The sequence below is a fragment of the Oncorhynchus tshawytscha genome, linkage group LG07, assembly GCF_018296145.1.
Source record: "Oncorhynchus tshawytscha isolate Ot180627B linkage group LG07, Otsh_v2.0, whole genome shotgun sequence".
NCBI lineage: Eukaryota > Metazoa > Chordata > Actinopteri > Salmoniformes > Salmonidae > Oncorhynchus > Oncorhynchus tshawytscha.
The window spans coordinates 30,571,140-30,594,553 of NC_056435.1; the positions used below are offsets into that span (position 1 = coordinate 30,571,140).

Consider the following 23,414-nt stretch of genomic DNA (forward strand, 5'->3'; position numbering starts at 1 on the left):
AGCAGCACGGCCAGGTGGACTGGGGACAGCAAGGAGTCATCATGTCAGGTAGTCCTGGGGCATGGTCCTAGGGCTCAGGTCAGTTGAAACTGGAGCAGCAGCACGGCCAGGTGGACTGGGGACAGCAAGGAGTCATCATGTCAGGTAGTCCTGGGGCATGGTCCTAGGGCTCAGGTCCTCCGAGAGAGAGAGAGAAAGAGAGAAAGAGAGAAAGAGAGAATTAGAGAACGCACACCTAGATTCACACAGGACACCGAATAGGACAGGAGAGGTACTCCAGATATAACAAACTGACCCTAGCCTCCCGACACATAAACTACTGCAGCATAAATACTGGAGGCTGAGACATATACTGTATGAATGCTGAATCTTCTGCTCAAGGATGACAACACAACTACAGGCTTGAGATCACTCAAAGGGTATGATAATGGTGGAAAAGAACAGGAAGAATTGGCATCAACATAAAAAAATGCCAGAAGGATATTGTCGTGTTGAGCTTTACCTTGGGCTTCTCTTTTTTTCTCCGGAGGCGATGCTGGTGACTCATTTAGATGGAATGGCTGGCTGAGTTTATAAACCTCTCTCTGTCCTCAACACCAGACTTTGGAGGCCACCTCTCTTTCCAAGTCCATCTAACGCACACATACACACGTAGGAACGCACAGCAGACCATCTCTTTCACCCTGGAGAACACAGTAGCTGGAGAACCTTTCTGCTTCACAATGCGGTCCAGCTGCTCCCTGCTATTCTGCCTACTGCTTGTGTCCCATGGGTCCTCAGCAGTCATCACAGGGGTAAGTGGAAGTGAACAGGTTCTAGAAGCCAACCGAGTTATGAATAGGTGATACTATAGAAACTTCATATTTTGTTATGGTAAGCTTGAAATAATGATTAAAATAATTCCTCCAAAACGGAAATGATAACAGGGGGTAAATGATCTCAGAGTGCCATGAGAAGCCTCTGATGAAGAAACAATGCAGTTACAGTCTGTATAACAGCATGTTTCATGTCAGTATGTCATTATCAGTTCAAGCCTGGCTATACCCAGAGAAGAACTGTTTGCGTTATGTTGCAGCAAGTACAAGTATCTTTTCAATCAATGTGAGGTTAGCCAGCTGTGAGATTGCCTTAGCAACCCATATAGAAGAGCACAATTATTGTCTTTTAAGTTAACATTTTAAACTGTGTAACCACAATAGTTCCTTCTGAGCGAACCAGTGTCAGATAATATGGGGAAAAAATATTTTTTCAATGTCTCCAACATACTGTATCTATACCCATCTATATGGAATAATTTGGACAATTCATGTTCCTTGAATATGGATTTAACTAGGAAAAAGGTTTCAATATATTAGTGGTCCTAGTTTTCTAACTAAAGCGAAGCTTTTGCAGAGGCAGTACAACGCAGGTACGCATTGTTGCATAGTACTTCGGGTGCCATGCAACCTGTTTGCTATTTGTGTAGTGGCACTGTTCTATTTATAAAATCTATAGTTTTTAGCAGAATTGTCTAAAGCTGGGCATATGTTGTTTTATCAGCTCCAATGACAATGTGGTATCTAATTTGAGGATGAAATATAATAGATGAAAAATGAAAAAAGTGCCAGAACAGTGCAGGCATATAGGGATGCTAATATGACTTGACGTAAAAACAAGCAACCATGAAACAGAAACAGATTCTCCTCCCAGATTGTCACATTCAATCATCCCCTCCTTCCCTCATCTCAATCCTTCATTTCATTCAAAGTGAGAGCAGTCACTCAACTTGTTCATATCCCTCTGAGCAATTTCAGGATCCTTTTAAAAAAAAAAAATAGCTTGCGATAACCTCCATATTATATAGCAGCGCCAAACATTCCAAAAATAAATCAATATCTGTACAAAGGGTTTGGCTTAGACTGAGCAGTATTTGGAAAAAATACAAAGTCACTTTTAAATGCTTCTCAGTTTTCTCTAAAGCTTTTTTTTTCATCTTTCAATTCAACTCTATAAAATGGTGTGTAATCTCTCCAGGCCTGTGTGAAGGACTTGCAGTGTGGAGAGGGGATGTGCTGTGCGGTCAGTCTGTGGATCAGGAGCCTGAGGATGTGTGCCCCTATAGGACAGAAGGGAGACGAGTGCCACCCCATGAGTCACAAGGTGGGCCAAGTTTTGTACATCGTCTCTTCTCTGTATTACCTCACACCATATCTCACTAATCAATACCTCAGTCTCCACTTCATTTCTATTGGAACAGCAGAAAGAGTCCTTGATTTCCTTACAAAATATGGACTGACTTTTGTCTCTAAGGTGTAACATTTTGTTCACAGTATGAATTTCTGTCTTTGTTTCCAGGTTCCCTTCATTGGCACAAGACTACATCACACATGTCCATGTGTGCCACATTTGGCATGCATCACCACATCAGATGGCAAATCAAAATGTCTTTCACCGTACAACTACTCAGACTACTACCTCTGAGGACAACCACGGGAAGTGCTGATAGTCATTTTCTAGGTCTGCCTTCGTTTTTAAAATACTGTTTCCATTATATGTATTAAAGATAACATATAGACATTTTCAGGTTGACTTATATTTGAAAAGAACAATTTGCTCTCCCTTCTTATAGCTGCAATCCTTAATTGAAACATTAACAAAGTTGACACCCCGCCACAGTTTCAGTAAAAAGTTGAGGAATGAGGCTGGAGAATTGCAACCACTCTCAAATCCATAGACTACACTATGGATGCAAGGACTGACAATCCATGATATCAAAATTGTAGTTTTACATTTACCTTGTTTACAAACATTGGAGTAAAACAAACTTATATTTGGGGTTTTGATGGGTACTACAGTTGAGCTAAGCTCATGAGGCATTTATACGTATATTCTTCAAGAATCAATGGGTACATATCATTCATTTATAAGTCCAAAATGGATGTAGCAACTAAGGATGACCCTTTTAAGATTCTGGACTTCACAATAAACAAAATATGCCCACTGTAAATGCTGATGGTATCTAGTGCCATTCCAAATCAAACAAGAACAACGACTGGATCTGTACATAGGTCCACGAAATATACAGTTTCACTTGCACAGCTTTGCGACTTTACAAACGTGAACGTTAATTATCTGCATAATTATGTTTAAACCGATATGGAATAAAAATCCTTTCAAGGTTTGTTCGTGAAAGACAAGACAGAACTCATTTCAAAAAGAGCTACTCTGTTTACTATTGTGAATGGCCACTAACAGTGTGTGACGTCCAAAGGACATTTTGTCGCTACCGTGTTGTTCTATTGTACTGTATGCGACTGGACCTTATGTGCATTATGCTGTTGTTGTTGTTATTGGTGGTGGTGGTGGGACCTGCCATTCAATCACTGGACTTGTTTTTGGGAATAAATGCAATTCAAATAAATAGGAAAAGGGTCTAATCATGTACCTCTGTCAAGTGTATTTGAACGTTTCTTAATACAGATGTGTGGTCAGACTTCCTCAACGTCATGATGAACACTCGACGTTAACGTAGAGTCATTATACTTTAATACTACGCTTAAATATTATCTCGGGAGACAGGAAGGAAATGCAATCAAGGGGTCATTTCATTGAAGGAGCACGTTCCTTTCTGTTATCTACAACTAGGGCACGCACATCACCCTATACCATGCTTCTGTGGCCCACAGTTTTTACTGGTCAGGCTGTGTGAGCAGGAAAACCTCTGGGCCCAAAGCATATTCGAAATAACTGAGCCGCACTTCATTAACATTGTGGTTGAATTGAAAGAGTTTGGGAATTTAAAGGTTAAAACAGAAAGTTCTATTCTCCTCTGACATCAGCAAAAGAAAGAGTTTTCTCTGTAATAATAGAGCGCAGGTCTCCGGAAGTCTGACAGCTCTGAAAATCTCTCATTGTCAGGCTACATTTTACAGTGCATTCATTCAAAGCGCAAAGCTATAATTAGATTTGTCCAATGGTTAAGGGGACCAGCGTTCGTTGACTCATCTTAATCCAATTATTTATTAATGGGAATCTGTGTTATTCAGCTCTAGTTACATTTCAAACTAGTTTCTCAGTATTGATATAGATTAGCTTCTTAACGGGTCAATCTCCCAATGGCCCAAATATTGGAGCTCATCCACAGTCCATTGATCAAAATGATGTCTTTTAGACGTCCATGGATGGTGCTCACTGGGAGTACACTAGCACATACAATGTGGTCACTGAGCCTTGCCATTTCAATGTAGGTATATTCAGACAAGGGCATCATAAACTCTATGCAATAATACAGATTTCACCCTAACTTACTCTAGGGAGGAAAAGTAAATAACAGCAGCAGATGTGGGGTCAACAATATGGCCGTGTACAGGCTCTGCAACATTTTTTCATGAGCACAGCAAAGAGGCAGAGAGAGTACTACTGGGGCAGAACTGTTGCATAAAAAAAATGCTTGACCTGAAATGGTATTTCATGAGAGAATTCAACGGTGAGTAAGATTCAGTATCTCAGAAGCTACAGAGATTCTGCTGATAGCCTTGTATGTACATGCTGGGAGTGGAGCGGAGCAGATGTCAGTATGAGGCAGGCATGTTGTGATGGTAATGGTTATGAATGCAGTGAGGCCAGGCCAGGGAGGGAGGGTGTACTGTAGGTATACTGCGATGGCTCTGCACAGAAACAAGAGCTAAGCAACTCCCACTCTATCCCAATTCCCCATAGGGAGGTGAACCGGGCTACAAAGATTAAGGACTCCAATTAGCTGACAGATTTTCATTTACATGGCTGTAACAGAGACGAGCAGTGATCCAAATAATGACTATTATACACTGTTGGCTTTTTTACATACTGCGAGGTGCATGTCCTCTCTCTAACTAAGCGTCAGCTGTCAGAGCAGCTTAACGGTCACTGTACCTGTACACAGCCAATCTGTAAATAGCATACCCAACTACCTCATCCCCATATTGTTATTTATCTTTTTGCACCCCAGTATCTCTACTTGCACATCCTCATCTGCACATCTATCACTCCAGTGTTAATGCTAAATTGTAAATATTTTGCCTCTATGGCCTATTTACTGCCTTACCTCCCTAATCTTCTACATTTGCACACACTGTACATAGATGTTTCTATTGTGTTGTTAACTGTACGTTTGTCTATGTGTAACTCTGTGTTGTTGTTCTTGGCCAGTTGTAAAAGAGAACTTGTTCTCAACTGGCCTACCTGGTTAAATAAAGGTGAAATATATACAAATTAAAAAAAACATGTTGGCTAGTTAAAGTCTTATCAGAAGAATGGAGTGTGCAATCAGAGGAAAACTGGACTCTTACTGCACTTCTTTTTCAGGACCACAAACTTCCTAAGGCCAGTTAAATACTATGGTATACGAATAATGGCCGTATTTCGCATTACAGCATGGAATAAAGTAGTAAACTCTAAAATAACATGATTTGAGTATAATCATATTCTTGTTTCAGGGTAATACACCACATAATTTGTGCTACAGTACAGAAAGGGCTACAATACACAAACAATATGGTAAGCTGAAAGTAATTGGGTTTGTGGATGACGATTGGAAATGGATGTTCCCATATGGTTTTTGTATTGTAACTGAACAGATACTGTCCAATAACCATTTGCTTATTGTGTATTACAGAATCAAAGCAATACTCATCATTCATTTGTTGTTTATTTACTCAGAAGTCCAAACAATGCAAACACCTCTCTGTAGCACTGACACTTTTCTTCTTTTAGAGTCCCATGGTCATTGTCCATAGAAAAACAAATGATCTATTGTCTATTTTACAGGGAATGTACAAGGGATGCATTTGTATCACCAGATTATGTCAACATCCAGGAAGAACATGTATTTGCAAATTACTGTAAAAGTGAGTTAACACTTTCTCCACACAAATAATTCTATGATTTTCTGAAAGATACAAAGTCATTTTTTTTTTGTTGGTTTGTTTAGAATAAAGCAACAAAATAGCTTTGCAGAATATTACACACGTCATATGTCTTTCTCACAGGGTTGACATAGGCCTAGGCTATACTCAAAGAAAATACTAATGAGATTCATAAAATATGCTAAATTATTAGTATTTGAAATCAAAATTGGCAACTTTATACACTTTCTGTATGTGCAAATCACAAAATGTGGCCTTCAACATATGTGGAAAAATTGGGCAAGCAGAGCGACTGAGAAATATCACCTATAGGCTTTAATACCAACATGACAGTTCTGTTCGTTTTCCCTTGTCTAAAATAACAGTTGAACCTATCAGATGACACAGTAAGGCTCCATAGACATAGGCGTCTGTGTGCTGAGACAACACGGGAAACAAGCTCTGAGACGGATCCTCAGCTCCTTGTTGAATATGAAACAAATAATGGGATTCGCCCCCGCCTGAATGAACGTCATCCACACCGCCGCAGTCAGGTAGACCTGTGGAATGGTGCCTCCCTTGACAAAAACTCGAAGGTAGCAAGCAACAATGTACGGGGCCCAGAAGAGAAGAAACGCCAGAGTTATCATGTAATACATTTTCCCTATGCGTTTCTCCATTTTAAATTCATCCAAGACAAGCAGCCGCCTGTTTCCATTATGCGAGGCTTGTCTGATGCCCACTAATGTTGGTGGGGTGGGGCCACGTCCAAATCCTGCAATCCAATTGGCAGCTGCCTGCCCAGTTGCACCTGGTCCGTGGAAAGTCCAGTTTTGGCTTATAGCTGGGACCAGCTGAGCGGGTTTCATCTTGCGGTGGTCATAAACGAAACACAGCATCTTTATGTAAACAACGTGTGTTGTTCCCACGATGACAGCCAGCATCAACATGAAGCCCAGGGTATCGTTTGCTTTCACGTATCGGTGCTCGAAAATGCATTGTTCCTCCTCATGGATGAATTTGTAGGTGCCAACGTCGAATACAGGGGGGAAAGCCATAGCGACAGAGAGGGTCCAGACCATGCAAATCACTGCCACACATGTCCATAATGTCATTCGTTTGGAATAAAACCGGTGGTGTGCTATCGCCATGTATCTGGTGACACTGACGCAGAAGAGCAGAAACGCTACATGGAAACAAAAAAGGACTGACATGAAAGCAATAATCTTACAACTTATAATGCTGTATGTCCAGGTGGAACCGTTATTGATTGATATCATCACAAACGGGAAACACACGGTAGACCGTATTATATCTGCCAAGCACAGATCAAGTAGAAAATAATACGGAGCCTTTTGAAGGGAGCTGTCTTTCAGCACCAGCAGGGACAGCGCCACATTCCCTACAAGGCTCATGCAAATGATCAGACCGAGCGAGGCCAGTTTCACCGCAGAGGCGGTGATAGCATAATTCTGTAGTGAAGGATTGCTTTCCCCAAACTCGCTTGTATTTGCCATCTATGCAACCAGGCTATTGTCAAAGCCGCGTTGATTCTATATTCGCACATCAAGTTGTCCTGCTTCCTCTCGTCGAAGTATCAATGATTGATTTAAGTCAAAAATACCTCAGGTTAAAAAGAATCTGCGTTTTAACCTATTCAGAATATAATTAATTATTCTCCTGGGTTTAAAGCATAGCCTGATTAACAAAAGCAATTGATATCAATCGAAAAATGAAGTCACCGTTTTACATTGCTTTTCTTGTAATCCTTCATCTCACAAGTGTCCGTTTCGAATATGAAATACACCCATGTTCGTAGTTCCATTTTCTGCTGATAGCAGTGTTCGCACACACCATTTTAAAAGGATCCGTTTAATGGGCACAAATTTCAAAAAAATATCTCCATTTCCACTGATGGCAGAGGTTCTCGTTCGTCTTGCAGAAAAAATAAACATAAAACGGGGGACAGGCCGTCATCATCACTTCAGCACGCAATTAATAGGGCATGGTAGGCTATAGCCAAACCACTGTTCAGTCCGCTCAATCGAAGGCATGGTTTATGGATAGATCCAGAATTAAAGAACAGTTGTATATAAACTATACGCGTTGGTTTGTATTTGTGGAAAATATGTCTACTATTTACGGTGCCAAACGAGGTTGAATCGGATGAGGTAGAGACCGAAAACACTGAACAGCCAGAGGCTAATCTCGAGATAGATGAGATGTAATCCACGTCCTCAGATCAGAAACGGAAACGTTTGTCCTGTGCGTGTACACTATTCTGCGATACATGGACTCATTCAATAATTGGATCCTGTCTCATGCATTCCTCAGGCATGCTTTTTCATGTAGCCTATAGAAAACCTTGTCAAATGCAATCGTTTCGGCGGGGGGGCTCCGTTACTTTTACGCTGAGTCAGCTTTAAAGGCACAGTCTTATACAACCAACCTAACCTAAAATGCAACGATCATCATCTAATTTAAAAATATACTGTAAGTCATTGTGTGAATTCATAGTCATACAGTCACACAGGACAGGTGCATTATGAAAATGCTACCAAGGGTCACAGAGATATAGTTCTATTGACCCATGTGTTTGAGTTACTATCTCACCCAAGTGTATGACTCTTCTGATTGCATTTACTATTTAGTAAGTCACTACAGATGATCCATGACTCTTATCCCCTGAACAGACATAGCCCACTGGGCACACACTGGTTGAATCAACGTTGTTTCCACGTTGTTTCAATGAAATTACATTGAACCGTGGAATAGATGATGAATCTGTTTCCAGTGGAGCAAACAGTAGGCTATTGTAGTCTACTTAGAAATATTGTATTCCTGTTTCTACTTTATTAGTCACATATGTTTCCAAATGCAGTCCAATTTTGACTGGTCAATATGCAGGATAGGCTTACACAACTTTGCCAACATGATTAGTTGGCACTACCAAGTAGGCTAGGCCTATAAGACTACCAACAATTTTTGTAGCCTAAACAATTGAAAAACTATAAGACAGAAGCCCACATATTACTATCACCAATTATATGTGATATGTTAGAGACATATCCATCTTATTTAACAAACTATGCACATAATATGGAATAATATGATATGTGGCAACGACGGTATGCATTATGTCAATGGAGTTGATAACACAAATCTAACAGCTGTGATTCACCAGTGCCCTCTGCAGGCAAGGCATTTTAGTGCAGGATTCACAGAAATGCAGTACTGTATTTTTTTATATTTTTTCACCTTTATTTAACCAGGTAGGCCAGTTGAGAACAAGTTCGCATTTACAACTGCGACCTGGCCAAGATAAAGCAAAGCAGTGTGACAAAAACAGCAACACAGTTACACATGGGATAAACAAACTTACAGTCAATAACACAATAGAAAAATCTGTATACAGTGTGTGCAAATTAAGTAAGGAGGTAAGGCAATAAATAGGCCATAGTGGCGAAGTAATTACAATTTAGCAATTAACACTGGAGTGATAGATGTGCAGATGAGTATGCGCAAGTTGAAACACTGGTGTGCAATTCGTTCCAGTCATTGGCAGCAGAGAACTGGAAGGAAAGTGGCCAAAGGAGGTGTTGGGTTTGGGGAATCAGCCTACTCAGGGGAGTGGGGGAGGGGGAGAGAGAGAGAGAGGGGGGGGGGGGTAATTGAGGGTCTATCTCCTTCGCAGGCTACTTGTTTATGTTAGGTTATGAGCTATGGGGCCTATCATAGCAGGCATAAAATAAACGCCTGAGCAGAGTCCCCTAATCCGGTTTTCAGGGGAATAGTGTATAGTGTAGTCTGGCCTAGAGCACACCGATAGTGTCATTGCGTTGTGGTACACCAGAAGTACATTCATTTCCAATGGAACTCTGCGTTTGCTTTCTAGCATTGCGTTCAAAGGAGTGCATTGGTTGGATTTATCGAACATACAGTATGTGTCAAACTGTATGCGTAGACGCTGGACTTTTGTTGCACATTTATCCAGATGATGCTTCGTACCATTTTTGCGCAATGACGCTGTAGGTATGATCGAGGTGTTATTGTGAAGTGGAAATGTCAGCCGTGAAGTGGAAGGCCACACAAGCTCACAGAACGGGACCGCCGCGTGCTGATGCGAATAAAAATTCTCTGTCCACGGTTGCAACACTCAATACCGATTTCCAAACTTCCCCTGGAAGCAACGTCAGCACAAGAACTGTTTGTCGGGAGCTTCATGAAATGGGTTTCAATAGCCGAGCAAGCGCACACAAGCCTAAAATTACCATGCACAATGCCAAGCGTTGGCTGGAGTGGTGTATAAAGCTCGCAGCCATTGGACTCTAGAGCAGAGTTTGCGTTCTCTGGAGTAATGAATCACGACGGACAAATTTGTGTTTGGCGGATGCCAAGAGAATGCTACCTGCCCCAAAGCATAGTGCCAACTGTAAAGTTTGGTGGAGGAGGAATAATGGTCTGGGGCTGTTTTCATGGTTCGGGCTAGGCCCTTTAGTTCCAGTAAAGAGAAATCTTAACACTACAGCATACATGATGCTTCCAACTTTGTGGCAACAGTTTGGGGAAGGCCCTTTCCTGTTTCAGCATGACAATGCCCCCTTGCACAAAGCGAGGTCCATACAGAAATGGTTTGTCGGGGCCTCACAAGTGGAGCAGCGGTCTAAGGCACTGGATTGCAGTGCTTGAAGCATCACTAGACCTGGGTTCGATTCCAGGCTGTATCACAGCCAGCCATGACCGGGAGACCCATGAGGCGGCGCACAATTGGCCCAGCGTCATCCGGGTTAGGGGAGGGTTTGGCCGGCCGGGTTTTCCTTGTACCATCGTGCTCTAGTGACCCCTTGTGGAGGGCCGGGCGCCCGCAAGCTTACATCAGTCGTCAGCTGGATGGTGTTTTCTCTGACACATTGGTGCGGCTGGGTTAAGCGAGTAGTGTGTCAAGAAGCAGTGCGTCCTGGTAGGGTCGCGTTTCGGAGGACGCATGGCTCTCGACCTTCACCTCTTCCGAGTCTGTAGGGGAGTTGCAGCGATGGGACAAGACAGTAACTACCAATTGTATATCACAAAAAAGGGGTAAAAGTACATTAATAAAAAAATATGGTTTGTCGAGATCAGTGAGGAAGAACTTGACCGGCCTGCACAGAGCCCTGACCTAAACCCCATCAAACATTTTTGGGGTGAATTGGAACGCTGACTGCGAGCCAGGCCTTAACACCCAACATCAGTGCCCGTCCTCACTAATGCTTTTGTGGCTGAAAGGAAGCAAATCCCTGCAGCAACATTCCAGCATCTAGTGGAAAGCCTTCCCTGAAGAATATAGGATGTTATAGCAGCGCTATACAGGCCCTATACAGTCAATGAGACTACCTGTATACTGTACATGTGACCAGTGACCTATAACCCTATGTGACTGACCAGGAAGTGTATGTAAAGGTTAGAGGAGAAAGCATGGCCCTTACCGTTTCACAGCTTATGGAATGCACCTCTCTTCATGTTGTATAGTACTTATTTTATGCAAAGTTGCTATATGTTATTCAACTTTAGAGAACTTCATCAAACTAAACATCTATGGGACAGCTCTCAAACTGTGCCAGTGGCATTTAGGGAATGCCATTATTAGGGAATGCTATTATTTGCCTGCAGTTAGGATAGAGCAATAACAGCCAGTTATTATATGATGTGACTTTTATTGACTGTTGTTTAAAAAAAAAATGTTTTTAAATGTAGGCCTATGCTTCATAACAGTAGGGTGTTCTGTTACTTTATAGGCCCGATAAACACTGAGTTAGGTAGGCCAATAAAAAGGATGCCTAAACCCCAGGTCAAATTAGGCATACATCTCTTGCAACATGCTGCAGCCTACTAGACCTACTCATATAGACCTAAAGATCATTAGGTTTCCACTGGGAATGTATCAACAAGCATGCTTCTGACAAGAAGCATCAGGCATGTTTTTGATAATAATTTTAAATGGGCTGATGAAGAATTTGTTTTTGAAGTTGTTTTTGAAAAAAAAAACATTGCGTTCTGCTAAAGTCCCATATCATTTTGTAGGAGTACGTTTTTTTAAAGATGACCACCTGAATGAAGTACCAAATGTATTTTTTTTTTTTTTTTTTTTTACCCCTTTGGGGCGACGCCAGGCCAATTGTGCGTCGCCCCATGGACCTCCCGGTCGTCGCCCCATGGACCTCCCGGTCGCCACAGAGCCTGGGCTCGAACCCAAAGTCTCTGGTGGCACAGCTAGCACTTCGATGCAATGCCTGTGCCACCCGGGAGGCCGAGGAACCATTTTGATATCCAACCTGGTGGAAGAAGTGGCGGGTAAAGTCAAAGCTGCAAGGACCACGAGAAGTGGCCTTTTTTATTTCTGTTGTTAGTCGGAGGAACAGAAAGAGCACATGTTGAGTCTCATCCGATTCTAGAAATATGCCGTGTCGTGCGTTGCTGTAGTGTAGGGCACCTGTAACGGGGGTAATAAATGGCATCTCGTGGGAAGTCGTTGTTGCACAAATGAAGAGTATCCCTGGAGTGGTTGATGCCCGTCGGATGAATCGTGTTGCGAAAGGAGTGAATGTAAAGAGTCTGTTATTTTTTTGTTGTTGTACGGAGTCTCTCTCTACCAGGTGCATTTGGGTAATGTGAATCACCATGACAGACCGTTCGTGCCATGCACCGATGCATTGTATTCACTGTATGGCTTTTGGACATGTGTCAAGTATCAGTAGGAGAAGTCGATATGTGGAAGTTGTGGAAAATAAGATCATTTTGATATGATAAACCTGTGAAGTGTTGCAATTGTGCCCGACTAGGTCGAAATATAATTAGGTTGCCAAAGTCAGGGCTCTCCAGAGCATTTCATATGTAGAAAAGGGTTGAGGGAATGAATGGTCCTCCTGAAGACTCCATGGTGTTTTATATGACCTCCCACCTTGCACGTGTAACAGAGTAAGAACATATATCCTGTTTTAAGTTCGCCAAAATTAGTTTAATAAGCTTTGAATTCATGTTACTGAGTTCATGTTTGAATATGTCTTATAGTTTCAATTATTCATATTGACAGCTTTCATTCAGAGGTACTTGACAGAAATCGTGTGGTTGGTTGTCGGTATTGTACCCTAGCTGCTGTATTATTTGTGCACACCATTTTCCCCGACTGTTTCATGCTGATGGAATTAATGGTAGGTTGAAAATGCTTCTCCCGCTCCTTTTCGCAGTTAATGTCACTTTCTTTTGATATAATTACGACCAAACTGTCACGAAATATGTATGAACTAATGTACGACATGTAGTTTGTCATATTGTGAAGTGTATTATGGTTGTTTTAGCCAAGTTTTCATGCTAACTTGTTAACGTTAGCTGTGCTAGTTCTTGTCCTGTTAGCCATGTACACTGTTAGCCAGCTTGTTTTCAACGTGTGTACGGTTTAAGCCTAGAAGTTCCACATTTTTGTAGCATTTTTAAATCATTTTTTTATACAACAGGTGGGTTAATCCTGAATGCTGATTGGTTAAAACCACATTCCAGCCGCTGTCAATTCCACAAATTACCACCGGCTAAATCTATGATTTTAAAATTCCTATTTACTCTGTTCCATCTGACTGCGCAATCCATTGTCTCTTCAGCCCAGTCAAGCAATTTATACATTTGATCTCCACTATAAAAAGTATCTAATCATTATCTCACATTTCTTTTAGACTAACATTTAGTTTTCAACAGCGGAGATCTGCTTGCTGTCTGTCTCTGACATTATAAAATTGTTTCTATATTGAAATTCAATCTCCAGCTGTCCCATAGCAATGAATGTGTCGGGAGTTGGAACGAGATGCAGGCAACGTTTCTCAGCCAGTCGAAATCAGGAATCAGCAGGCATATATACATAGAAATTTACATTTTAAAAGAGGTAAAATGAAACGAAGTGCAGCTAGTTTGCAGTGTTTCCAGCTTCATGTTGAAGTGATTGTGTTAGTTGTGTTGTTGGCTAGCTCCTCTGAATAATAGTGACCTAACGAGTGAGCATATTTTCTATGCCAGGTGAAATCGTGCTTCATTAACAAATGCAAATGCGGCTACTTTGGTGTTATTCTGGCTGTGCTTTTTGACGTGACTGTAAGTTAACTGTAGTTGGCTAGCTAGCAAGCAAGCAAGCCAGTATGGCAATGGAACATTTAGAACGAACGTCTGGGTCGATAAAGAACAAAGACTGAGCGACTGTTCTACCGGTGCATTGAAAATCCCTCCAGCTCTATATTATCTGTGTCAGCGTTCAGCCACGACTCGGTGAAACATACGATATTACAGTTGTTAATGTACCGTTGGTAGGATAATCGTAATCGTAGGTCATCAATTTTATTTTCCAATTATAGCGTGTTAGCAAGTAGAATTGATGGCAGTGGGAGTTTACTCGCTCACCTACGGATTCTCAAAAGACAGCCCGATCTGCAACCTCTTTTCCTCCATCTTTTCTTCACGCAAATGATGGGGATCTGGGCCTGTTCCCGGGAGAGCAGTATATCTCTCATCGGACCCGTTAAAGGAAAAAGCTTCTTCCAGTTCGTGGTGAGTAATCCCAGTTCTGATGTCCAGAAGTTATTTCCGGTCATAAGAGACAGTAGCAGCAACATTATGTACAAAATAAGTTAAAAAAAATAAGTTAAACAATGCAAAAAAAAGAACAAAATAGCACAATTGGTTACAGGCATGTAAAACGTCAGCCATCTTCTTCACCGCCAGCTAGATTTGTTAAAGTCGCGCCTTGGACAATTTTGCATTTTAGCTCACCCTAACCCTTTTCCTTACCTTAACCTAATTCTCCTAACCTGCCACGGTAATTATCCTAACCTGCCACATTAATTCTCCTAACATGCTGTGTAAATTCTCCAAACCTGTTCCAAAAAGTCACTTCTGCGACACAAAACCGGCAGACCTGCCCTGAGAACAGTCTTGATTTTCACCAATGCGATACAGCAGCCTACATTCCTGCACTAGATGACTGTTTTGAAGACACTATTCCTCCATCTTGGCACCCTCCACCATTTGTAAGAAATATTTTGAAGCTATAGAACTGCATTTATGTCAACATTTGTTTATTCTTATAATATAAGCTAGCTAACCATCCAATGGCTTCCGCCTTGCCACTCTACCATAAAGGCCTGATTGGTGGAGTGCTGCAGAGATGTTGTACTTCTGGAAGGTTCTCCCATCTCCACAGAGGAACTCTGGAGCTCTGTCAGAGTGACCATCAGGTTCTTGGTCACCTCCCTGACCAAGGCCCTTCTCCCCCAATTGCTCAGTTTGGCTGGGCAGGCTAGCACTAGGAAAAGTCTTGGTGGTTCCAAACTTCTTCCAATTAAGAGTAATGGAGGCCACTGTGTTCTTGGGGACCTTCAATGCTGCAGAAATGTTTTGCCACCCTTCCCCGTTATATTGACAGGTGTGTGCCTTTCCAAGTCATGTCCAGTCAATTGAATTTACCACAGGTGGACTCCAATCAAGTTGTAGAAACATCTCAAGGATTAACAATGGAAACAGGATGCACCTGAGATTAATTTAGAGTTGCATAGAGACGGGTCTGAATATTTAGGTAAATAAGGTATTTCATTTTTGTTTTGTTTTTATACATTTGCAAGAATTTCTAGAAACCTGTTTTTGCTTTGTCATTATGGGGTATTGTGTGTAGATTGATGAAATGTTTTTATTTAATACATTTTAGAATAAGGCTGTAGCGTAACAAAATGTGGAAAAAGGGGGTCTGAATACTTTCCGAATGCACTGTACATTCAGCGAATTGTAGGAAAATGATGGAACATAGAGAGACTATAGATCAATTATTTAATGTTTTTTCTTATTTTTTCTTTGTACATTTCTTGGGGAAAGCCTGACTCACTGCTCCAACGTTGCAGACAGAAATACCTCATCTAGAGCCGACATGATTTCTAATTCAACATATTAGAGATGCATGTTTGTTCTACATAGCATACTTGTATCTGTGGAAAGATCTGATGTGATGGGTAAAAACCGGGAGGAAGAGGTGAAGCGAGAGGGTTTATTCCGTCCAAAATCTGTCCACGAAAATTGGACCACGAAGTGAGGAATTTTTGTATGGAGGTCCATGAGTGTCGAATTTGGTCAACAAAAAATGTAATAGCTAATTTGCTACGTGAGGCTTATTTGAATAAAAGTTTCGTAATGGTTAGGTTATGAATGAACTGATATAAGTGGACACACGTGGCATTTCCACAACTTTGAAAATAATGACTTTATATCAGAGTTGTGCCTATTGTTCACACTCATATCTGCCCTCTCAATGGCTAGAATGGTTCCATCTGTTCTCGCCTCCTCCCACATGCCTTCCATCTTTGAGGACATGTATTTCCATTGTTAGAAAGGTCACTGGACTATCTTGTCAGTATAATAGATCATCTTTGGTCAAAAGTAGCCTGGCTGACACGGCAAACGTGACTGACAGCACAAGGAGAGCTGTGACACACTCGTCTGGACAGGAGATCGTTGTAAATGCAGTATTTGCGCAGAAATTGTGATGATGATTGGTTTATGATTGGTTCTCTTAAAAATCCTTCGTGGTTGAGGCCTGTCAGTGTTTGGATTTGAAAGGGGGGCAACACTCGGGGGCGGTGTGTGGCTGTCCATGTGGGTGTTTGAGTGAGAAAACCCAGAAGAACCAACCTGTAAAAAGCACAGCCCCCTTCATTATCGATGAATCATGCAGAAAACATCAAGGAGCCTTTTCAGACTGAACTCAGGAGGACTTTGAGTCAGGTGTCAGCCAAACTAGGTCAAAAGACCAATTTGTGTGTAAAGGCAACCTTAACATCATGTGACTTCTGGACTCCTTTATTGGAAAAGTCAGCTGTCCAAGGTACTGTACATTTTAATCGAAGTTCAGCAGATAGCCTTGTTTACCATAACATTTGCATAATTGCAGTCAAAATGCAGAGAGAAGGTTTTTTCATGGTTCAAGTTCATAATGCGGGATCTGCATCATCCTCTAATCATAAACCATAGATATTGACCTACCCACTATTTCCCCTGATTTTCTATGTTGAATTCCTTATCACATCCTTGAATGTGTCATGTATAGATATGGCTAACAGTGCCATGTCTAGTATCAATGCAGCTCCAATGTGCCCAAGGAACGTCTTACTTTGATACAGGCTTTGGTAAACATCTGTGTTTGGGAATGGGCTTGATTTCCAGAAGCCTCTTGTTCTCTTTTAGGTCATTTCAAGGGAGTGTGAATCCAATCTGAAAAAGATCTACGCAGTACAAACAGTTTAGCTGAGTTCATGTGAGGAACTTCATTTTATCTCTTCGAGCAAGTAAGTAGTAGTTAATTATGCATTGATTTTCTCCGAGTAGAGTTTGAGTGTATACAACAACATCCCTCCTGTGACTGCCCTGCCTGTCTATCACTTAATGCATGGAGATAGAAGGCCTCTATGGTAGGTCCACTTCCTTGGTTGAAAATATAAATCACTTATTTCATTTAGATTGTGGTTTCAATGGAAGGTTTCTTGTAAACATTGTTACATAACTTTCATGACTTAAGTGGCACAAATCAGAATCCTGTTTGCAAATTATGATAATTTACAAGTTTTCACTGCCTGAGACAAGAGTTTTTGGTTGAAACATAAAACATGTTGCGACAACGGGACAGAGGATGTGGATAGAATCTTATTTCATTTGATTATCAGTAAAATTAACAAATGTATAAAATACTGATTACTATGTATAGCTTTGAGACTATAAATGACCATCCACCCAGCTTTGTAACAAATGAACCAAATTATTGTTACACTACCTACCGACCCTCTGGCACTAATGCTAGAATTTGAAGTGACTGACTGAGGTAGCCGAAACACGTACCATTTATAATATATAGTTTTTTTGTCTTTTGTTTATCTTTTTTCCTTTACAGAGGAAGAGGTTGATGGGGTCAGCTTTAGTATTTGAGATCGAGCTGACGTTTTTCAAGTCTGGATTGGAAATGCATCTCTAGCGAGTGAAGCGAATATCTTCGGTAAAGTCTATTAAACTCCTTCCGCACGCACGTAACTTCTAAAGCAGTGTTTTATAAATGTAAGTATGGTCTTTTGTTTTTGTAATTTTCTGACGACCTGATATTTTTGTATGTAGCAGTTACATTTGTGCAATAGTTGTCACGTTCTGACCTTTATTTCCTTTGTTTTGTCATTATTTAGTATGGTCAGGGCGTGAGTTGGGGTGGGCAGTCTATGTTTATTTTTCTATGATTTGGGTATTTCTATGTTTCGGCCTAGTATGGTTCTCAATCAGAGGCAGGTGTCATTAGTTGTCTCTGATTGAGAATCATACTTAGGTAGCCTGGGTTTCACGGTGTGTTTGTGGGTGTTTGTTTCCGTGTCTGTGTTTTTCACCACGCGGTACTGTTTTGGGTTTCGTTCATTCCACGTTTATTGTTTTTGTATTCAGTTGTTCATGTGTACTATTCCGTATTAAAGGAACCATGGACACTTACCACGCCGCATATTGGTCCTCCGATCTTTTTCGCCTCTCCTCTTTGGAAGAAGAGGAGGAAATCCCTTACAATAGTGGTGGTAGGATTACATATTTGTTGTGGGCTGAACTCACCACGGCCAGGCGTGCATACGATTTACTTTAAAATGCATTGTATTGAATGATAATTATCCAGCCGAAGCCGGGCGGGCGGGGAAGGCTTTGATGATCTGTTAAATTAGAACATGTCGATATTTTTTATGGTTTTGACTCTTGACGTTGTAGTCACACAAAGCATATCTTTTTTGTCAAGGTTATTTGAATGAAAAGATGTACAAAAGGGTTGAGGCTTTACCCTGTCTGCTAATCTATTCCAATGCCCAACAGTGCATTTACTTCCCCAAGTTGATAACAAACTTTGCCTTCTACTGGTGGTATTGGCTAGGTAAATACTAAACATAACTGATGGGGGTTCATTCATTTTTAGTAGCAGTAACGCGTAAAATCTTGCTAGCTATTGAGCTAGGATCCGATGTGATTTTCACACGCATTTAGTTGGTTTCACCCCTCTGCTTGGCTGTCTCCACCTGCATGCCCCTGGTGTGTCTTGCCCATATTTTATCCCCCCAAAATATTAGCTTAGCATATAAAGTCAAGGGTGTACATTGGATATGACTGTTTTCATCTTTCAGTTCACAGGGAACATCATGCTTTTGAAAGAGGACGTTCAGGACATTAGTCTCTGATGCACAAATACATTCAAGAGGATACACTTTTTAATCAACCATAGCCCCAGCACCACACACAGGAGCAACAGAGCAAAGGACACCCCGCCCAGACTTGCAAGACCCCCTCCTGAAGGACCTGCACTGAGAGAACCCACACCAAGAGGACCTACACCCAGACCACAGTATCACCAGCCACACCCCAACCAGCTAAGACCATCCCAACCAAACTCTTGCCACACTCTATATAGGCCCCCCCATATCAGACCTATGCCCCTTCTACCCACCCCATGCCCCCCACCCCTGAAGGCAAGGACCTCAACACAACAGCAGGACATGTGCCCAGGCCGTGAGCAGAGCAACAGGCTGCTCAGCAAGGAAGAAGCCACTGCTCCAAAACTGCCATAAAAAAAGCCAGACTACGGTTTGCAACTGCACATGGGGCAAAGAACGTACTTTTACGAGAAATGTCCTCTGGTCTGATGAAACAAAAATAGAACTGTTTGGCCATAATGACCATTATTTTGAAACAGTTAATGCTTCACATACAAGCCAGTGAATTCTATGCGTTACTGCTGTCGTGGAAAATTGCAAGATTATGTTATAATGCTTGTATTGCATTATAATGGTTGTGTTATTCGACAGAATCGAGTATCGTGTGTGTGTTCCACTGAGGACGGGCCTCTATGAGATAGCACTGACAGAGGAGATTTACAATGTCTTTGGGTAATAAAGCCTAAAGAGCATTCCAGATAACATGAGCTAATGGTTCTGTTCTATGCCGTATCAGGGAGAGACGGTTCCCTTTTGGAGTGTGAGGGGGCCAGACACTGGTCTTTACAATGAGAACTGTTGACAGAGCAGTAAGTTGTCTGCTATGTTTTTATAGATATCTTTCATATAAATCTTAACCTTTGTGAACTGTTCCTAAGATCTGTGGTTCGTCAGTGTAAGTTGAGAGGGGTGTATCTTGGCTATAAAAGATCTTTGTACTTTTCTGTTGGTACTTTTCAATGGTTCATTGGAGATAGCTCATCATTGAAAGTCAAAAAGGCTATTGCAAAGCTTATTATTAAAACAGATGTAGTTTAAGTATAACTCTGACAGGTGTGTGAAGTTTAACTCTCTCCTCATTTGGTAAAACAGAAATATGCCACCACACAGCTTGTTGAGTCAACAGACGTGGCGGGCCTGTCACAGCTCCTGGTATATGTCCGTAACGTTTATGGGAGGTCAATTAAGGAAGACATCCTCTTCTGCAAACCATTGGAAACCAGGACAACCGGAGAGGATATTTTTAAAGTACTGGACAGATTTGTGACATGGCTCAAAAGCCATGACAGGGAGACATAGTGGAGTGGTAACGCGCGTTACCACTCCAGCAGTTGCTCCTGACGCCACTTGGGTACACTGCAGCATCCACCGAGAGGCTCTTGCTGCCAAAGTTATGCTGTACAGCTTGAAAGACGTTTTGGACTCTACTGTGAAAATGGTTAACTTTGTTAAAGCAAGGCCACTGTACTCTCCTGTATTTTCTGCACTATGCAATGATATGGGCAGCGACCATGTAACGCTTTTACAACATACAGAAATGCGCTGGTTATCAAGGGGCAAAGTAATGACACGTTTTTAAAAAATTGAGTGACGAGCTTAAAGGTTTCTTTACTGACCATAATTTTCGCTTGTCTGACCGCTTGCATGATGACGAGTTTCTCACACGACTGGCCGATCTGGGTGATGTTTTTTCTCACCTGAATGATCTGAATCTAAGATTACAGTGACTCCACAACTATATTCAATGTGCGGGACAAAATTGAGCTCTTTTCTGTCTGCATTATCAAGGACAACACACAGGTCTTTCCATCATTGTATGATTTTTTTTGTGTGCAAATAAACTCAAGCTTACGGACAATGTCAAATGTGATATAGCGAAGCACCTGAGTGAGTTGGGTGCGCAATTACACAGGTTTTTCCAAAAATGGATGACACAAACAACTAGATTCGTTATCCCTTTCATGCCCTGGCTCCAATCCACGTACCGATATCTGAACAAGAGAGCCTCATCGAAAGTGCAACAAGTGGTTCTGTGAAAATTGAATTTAATCAGAAGCCACTGCCAGATTTTTAGATTGGGCTGTGCAAAGAGTATCCTAACTTGGCAAATCGAGCTGTTAAGACACTGATGCACTTTGGATTCTCAGCCCTCACTAGCATGGAACTAAATACAGGCACAGACTGTGTGTGGAAGATTATTTAAGACTGAGACTCCAATACAACCCAACATTGCAGAGTTATGTGCATCCTTTCAGCACACCCTTCTCAATAACCTGTGGTGAGTTATTCACAGTTTTCGATGAACAAATAAAGTTTTATATGTAAGATGGCTAAATAAAGAGCAAAATGATTTGTGCCCTGGTCCTATAAGAGCTCTTTGTCACTTCCCACGAGCCAGGTTGTGACGACAACTCGCACTCATTCTCATGTTTAATAAATGTATTGTACAGTGTGTGTGGCAGGCTTACAATGATGTCAAGAAACAACATTTGAGAGCATGCTGACCCTGGTGCTAGAGCGGGGTACGCAGCTAGAGGTTGAATGTTTGAAGGGGTACGGAACTATAAAACGTTTGGGAACCATTGTACTAGAAGAAACTCATGGACAATATGGACACAGATGTAAAAAATTAATACTATACATTAATATATATTTTTCAGGTTATTCAAGTATCAAATTACCAAAGTTACCATAGATTTCCATAAATTACCTGTTAATGATCAAAATTACAGAATGTTCTTGTAACTTTGACTGGTATCTTTGAAACCCTAATTCTGATGCTTTGGTCTTGGTCCCATTATCTCCACCTACTGGTAACTTTTTGTCATGACTTTTCTGGCATTTTTGCTGTAAGACACTATTAGTTCTACTGATAATCCACACGGTATTATCACTTCTGAGATAAACAGAAAAGCACACTACAACAACAGAGCTTACTTTTTGTAAAATAATGTCATTTTCCTTCGTCTACCCACATCAATCAATTGTTTGATCAACCTTAGCAGTAAAGAACAAGTAAAACATGAATATTATCCCCATAGGATGCTTGTTGTGAAATGTAGATGCATGTCTATTTCCAGGCTTTGTGTCCCTTGCTGACAAATAGAGTAGACACAGATGGGTGAAATGTCCTCAGAAGTCGTTATCTGTGAACCCTGTCCAGAAGTGGCTTCCTTTCATTCCATGTAGAATGGTAGTCATCTAGTGTTCCTCTGTTGCTCTTAATGCCCTCAGCAGCAGGGGAGAACATATGAAAGCCAACCCTTTGGAAATCGAGAGTAGATTCTTTTCATTTGCTTAATTACCTAATTAACAGAAAGCTAATTACTTTGTTGTGTGCATGAGTGCATTTGGAGAGGGTGTTACATAACTGATAGTAATCCTCAATTCATTTGTTTTGAAGCAGCACTCTATCAAGTCAAGGCCTAATCCACAGCACATTGGTAACATCAAACCAACAATATGTCAAAACAATTCAGACAAGACACTTGTGTGTTAGACACCGTTGAGCTTAATATGCCCAATATACAGATACGTTTAGCCGACTATTGGCTGGCTGACTTTGTAATTGTGTGTTGTATTGTCTTTATTATGGATAAACATTTTTGAATTAATTTTCACCAATTAGTAGTTTGCCTAGAGAATTATATTTTTTGTGTGCATTGTGTGATTACTGTTTTGATGTTGCAAAGAGAGAGGGGTGCCATTGTTACTATAAATGTATAAATTACAGTCCTATAATGTACATCAAACTGGACATGCTCAAAGTGTGGAAAACTATGCAAAATAAATAACTATATTTATATATAATTCCTGTTCCAGGAGAGTGCATCTTATAATCAACTAAAAAATTTATTAATTTCATTACAACATTGTCTGATTGATCAGGCAGGTTTTGTTTTCAGGTACACTACATGTTTATTTCCAGTGCAAAATATTTACTTCAAGTGATGTCATTTTATTTTTAATGTCCTATGTTGGAATAGTTAATGTAGATAATTTCCTATTCCCCGGTGTTTAGGGGTATCTCACGCCCTGACCGTAGAGTGTTTTATGTCTCTATTTTGGTTTTGTCAGGGTGTGATTTGTGTGGGCAGTCTATGTTCTATGATTTTCTATTTCTATGTGTTTGGCTGGGTGTGGTTCTTAATCAGAGGCAGCTGTCTATCGTTGTCTCTGATTGAGAACCATACTTAGGTACCCTTTTCCCCCACTTGTTTTGTGGGAAGTTAACTTTGACTTTGTTCAGGGCACATAGCCCAAAGCTTCACGGTTT

At 41.1% G+C, this 23,414-nt stretch overlaps 2 protein-coding genes and 1 long non-coding RNA gene across 3 annotated transcripts; 2 read left to right on the plus strand and 1 right to left on the minus strand.

The window, feature by feature from the left end:
• The first annotated feature begins 574 nt into the window (after positions 1-574).
• On the plus strand, positions 575-3,421 carry prok2 (prokineticin 2). The gene is made up of 3 exons (XM_024428439.2): positions 575-794; positions 2,014-2,139; positions 2,335-3,421. Exons 1-3 carry the CDS (start codon positions 723-725, stop codon positions 2,458-2,460), a joined length of 324 nt encoding a protein of 107 aa, XP_024284207.1. The 5' UTR covers positions 575-722; the 3' UTR covers positions 2,461-3,421.
• A 2,754-nt stretch (positions 3,422-6,175) lies between these two features.
• On the minus strand, positions 6,176-8,209 carry gpr27 (G protein-coupled receptor 27). Its single transcript, XM_024428440.2, has one exon. It carries the CDS (start codon positions 7,376-7,378, stop codon positions 6,257-6,259), a length of 1,122 nt encoding a protein of 373 aa, XP_024284208.1. The 5' UTR covers positions 7,379-8,209; the 3' UTR covers positions 6,176-6,256.
• Positions 8,210-15,302: 7,093 nt separating this feature from the next.
• On the plus strand, positions 15,303-18,119 carry LOC121846843. The gene is made up of 3 exons (XR_006083832.1): positions 15,303-16,743; positions 17,103-17,203; positions 17,803-18,119. It is a non-coding gene; the product is annotated as an uncharacterized LOC121846843 (long non-coding RNA).
• The last annotated feature ends 5,295 nt before the right edge of the window (positions 18,120-23,414 follow it).

Excerpts from the sequence above, each read along its gene's own strand:
- gpr27 (XM_024428440.2), bottom strand. The coding sequence starts at position 7,378 with ATGGCAAATACAAGCGAGTTTGGGGAAAGCAATCCTTCACTACAGAAT.
- prok2 (XM_024428439.2), top strand. The coding sequence starts at position 723 with ATGCGGTCCAGCTGCTCCCTGCTATTCTGCCTACTGCTTGTGTCCCAT. Across the intron at positions 795-2,013 it reads CCTCAGCAGTCATCACAGGG|GCCTGTGTGAAGGACTTGCA; the intron begins GTAAGTGGAAGT and ends TAATCTCTCCAG. Across the intron at positions 2,140-2,334 it reads GCCACCCCATGAGTCACAAG|GTTCCCTTCATTGGCACAAG; the intron begins GTGGGCCAAGTT and ends CTTTGTTTCCAG.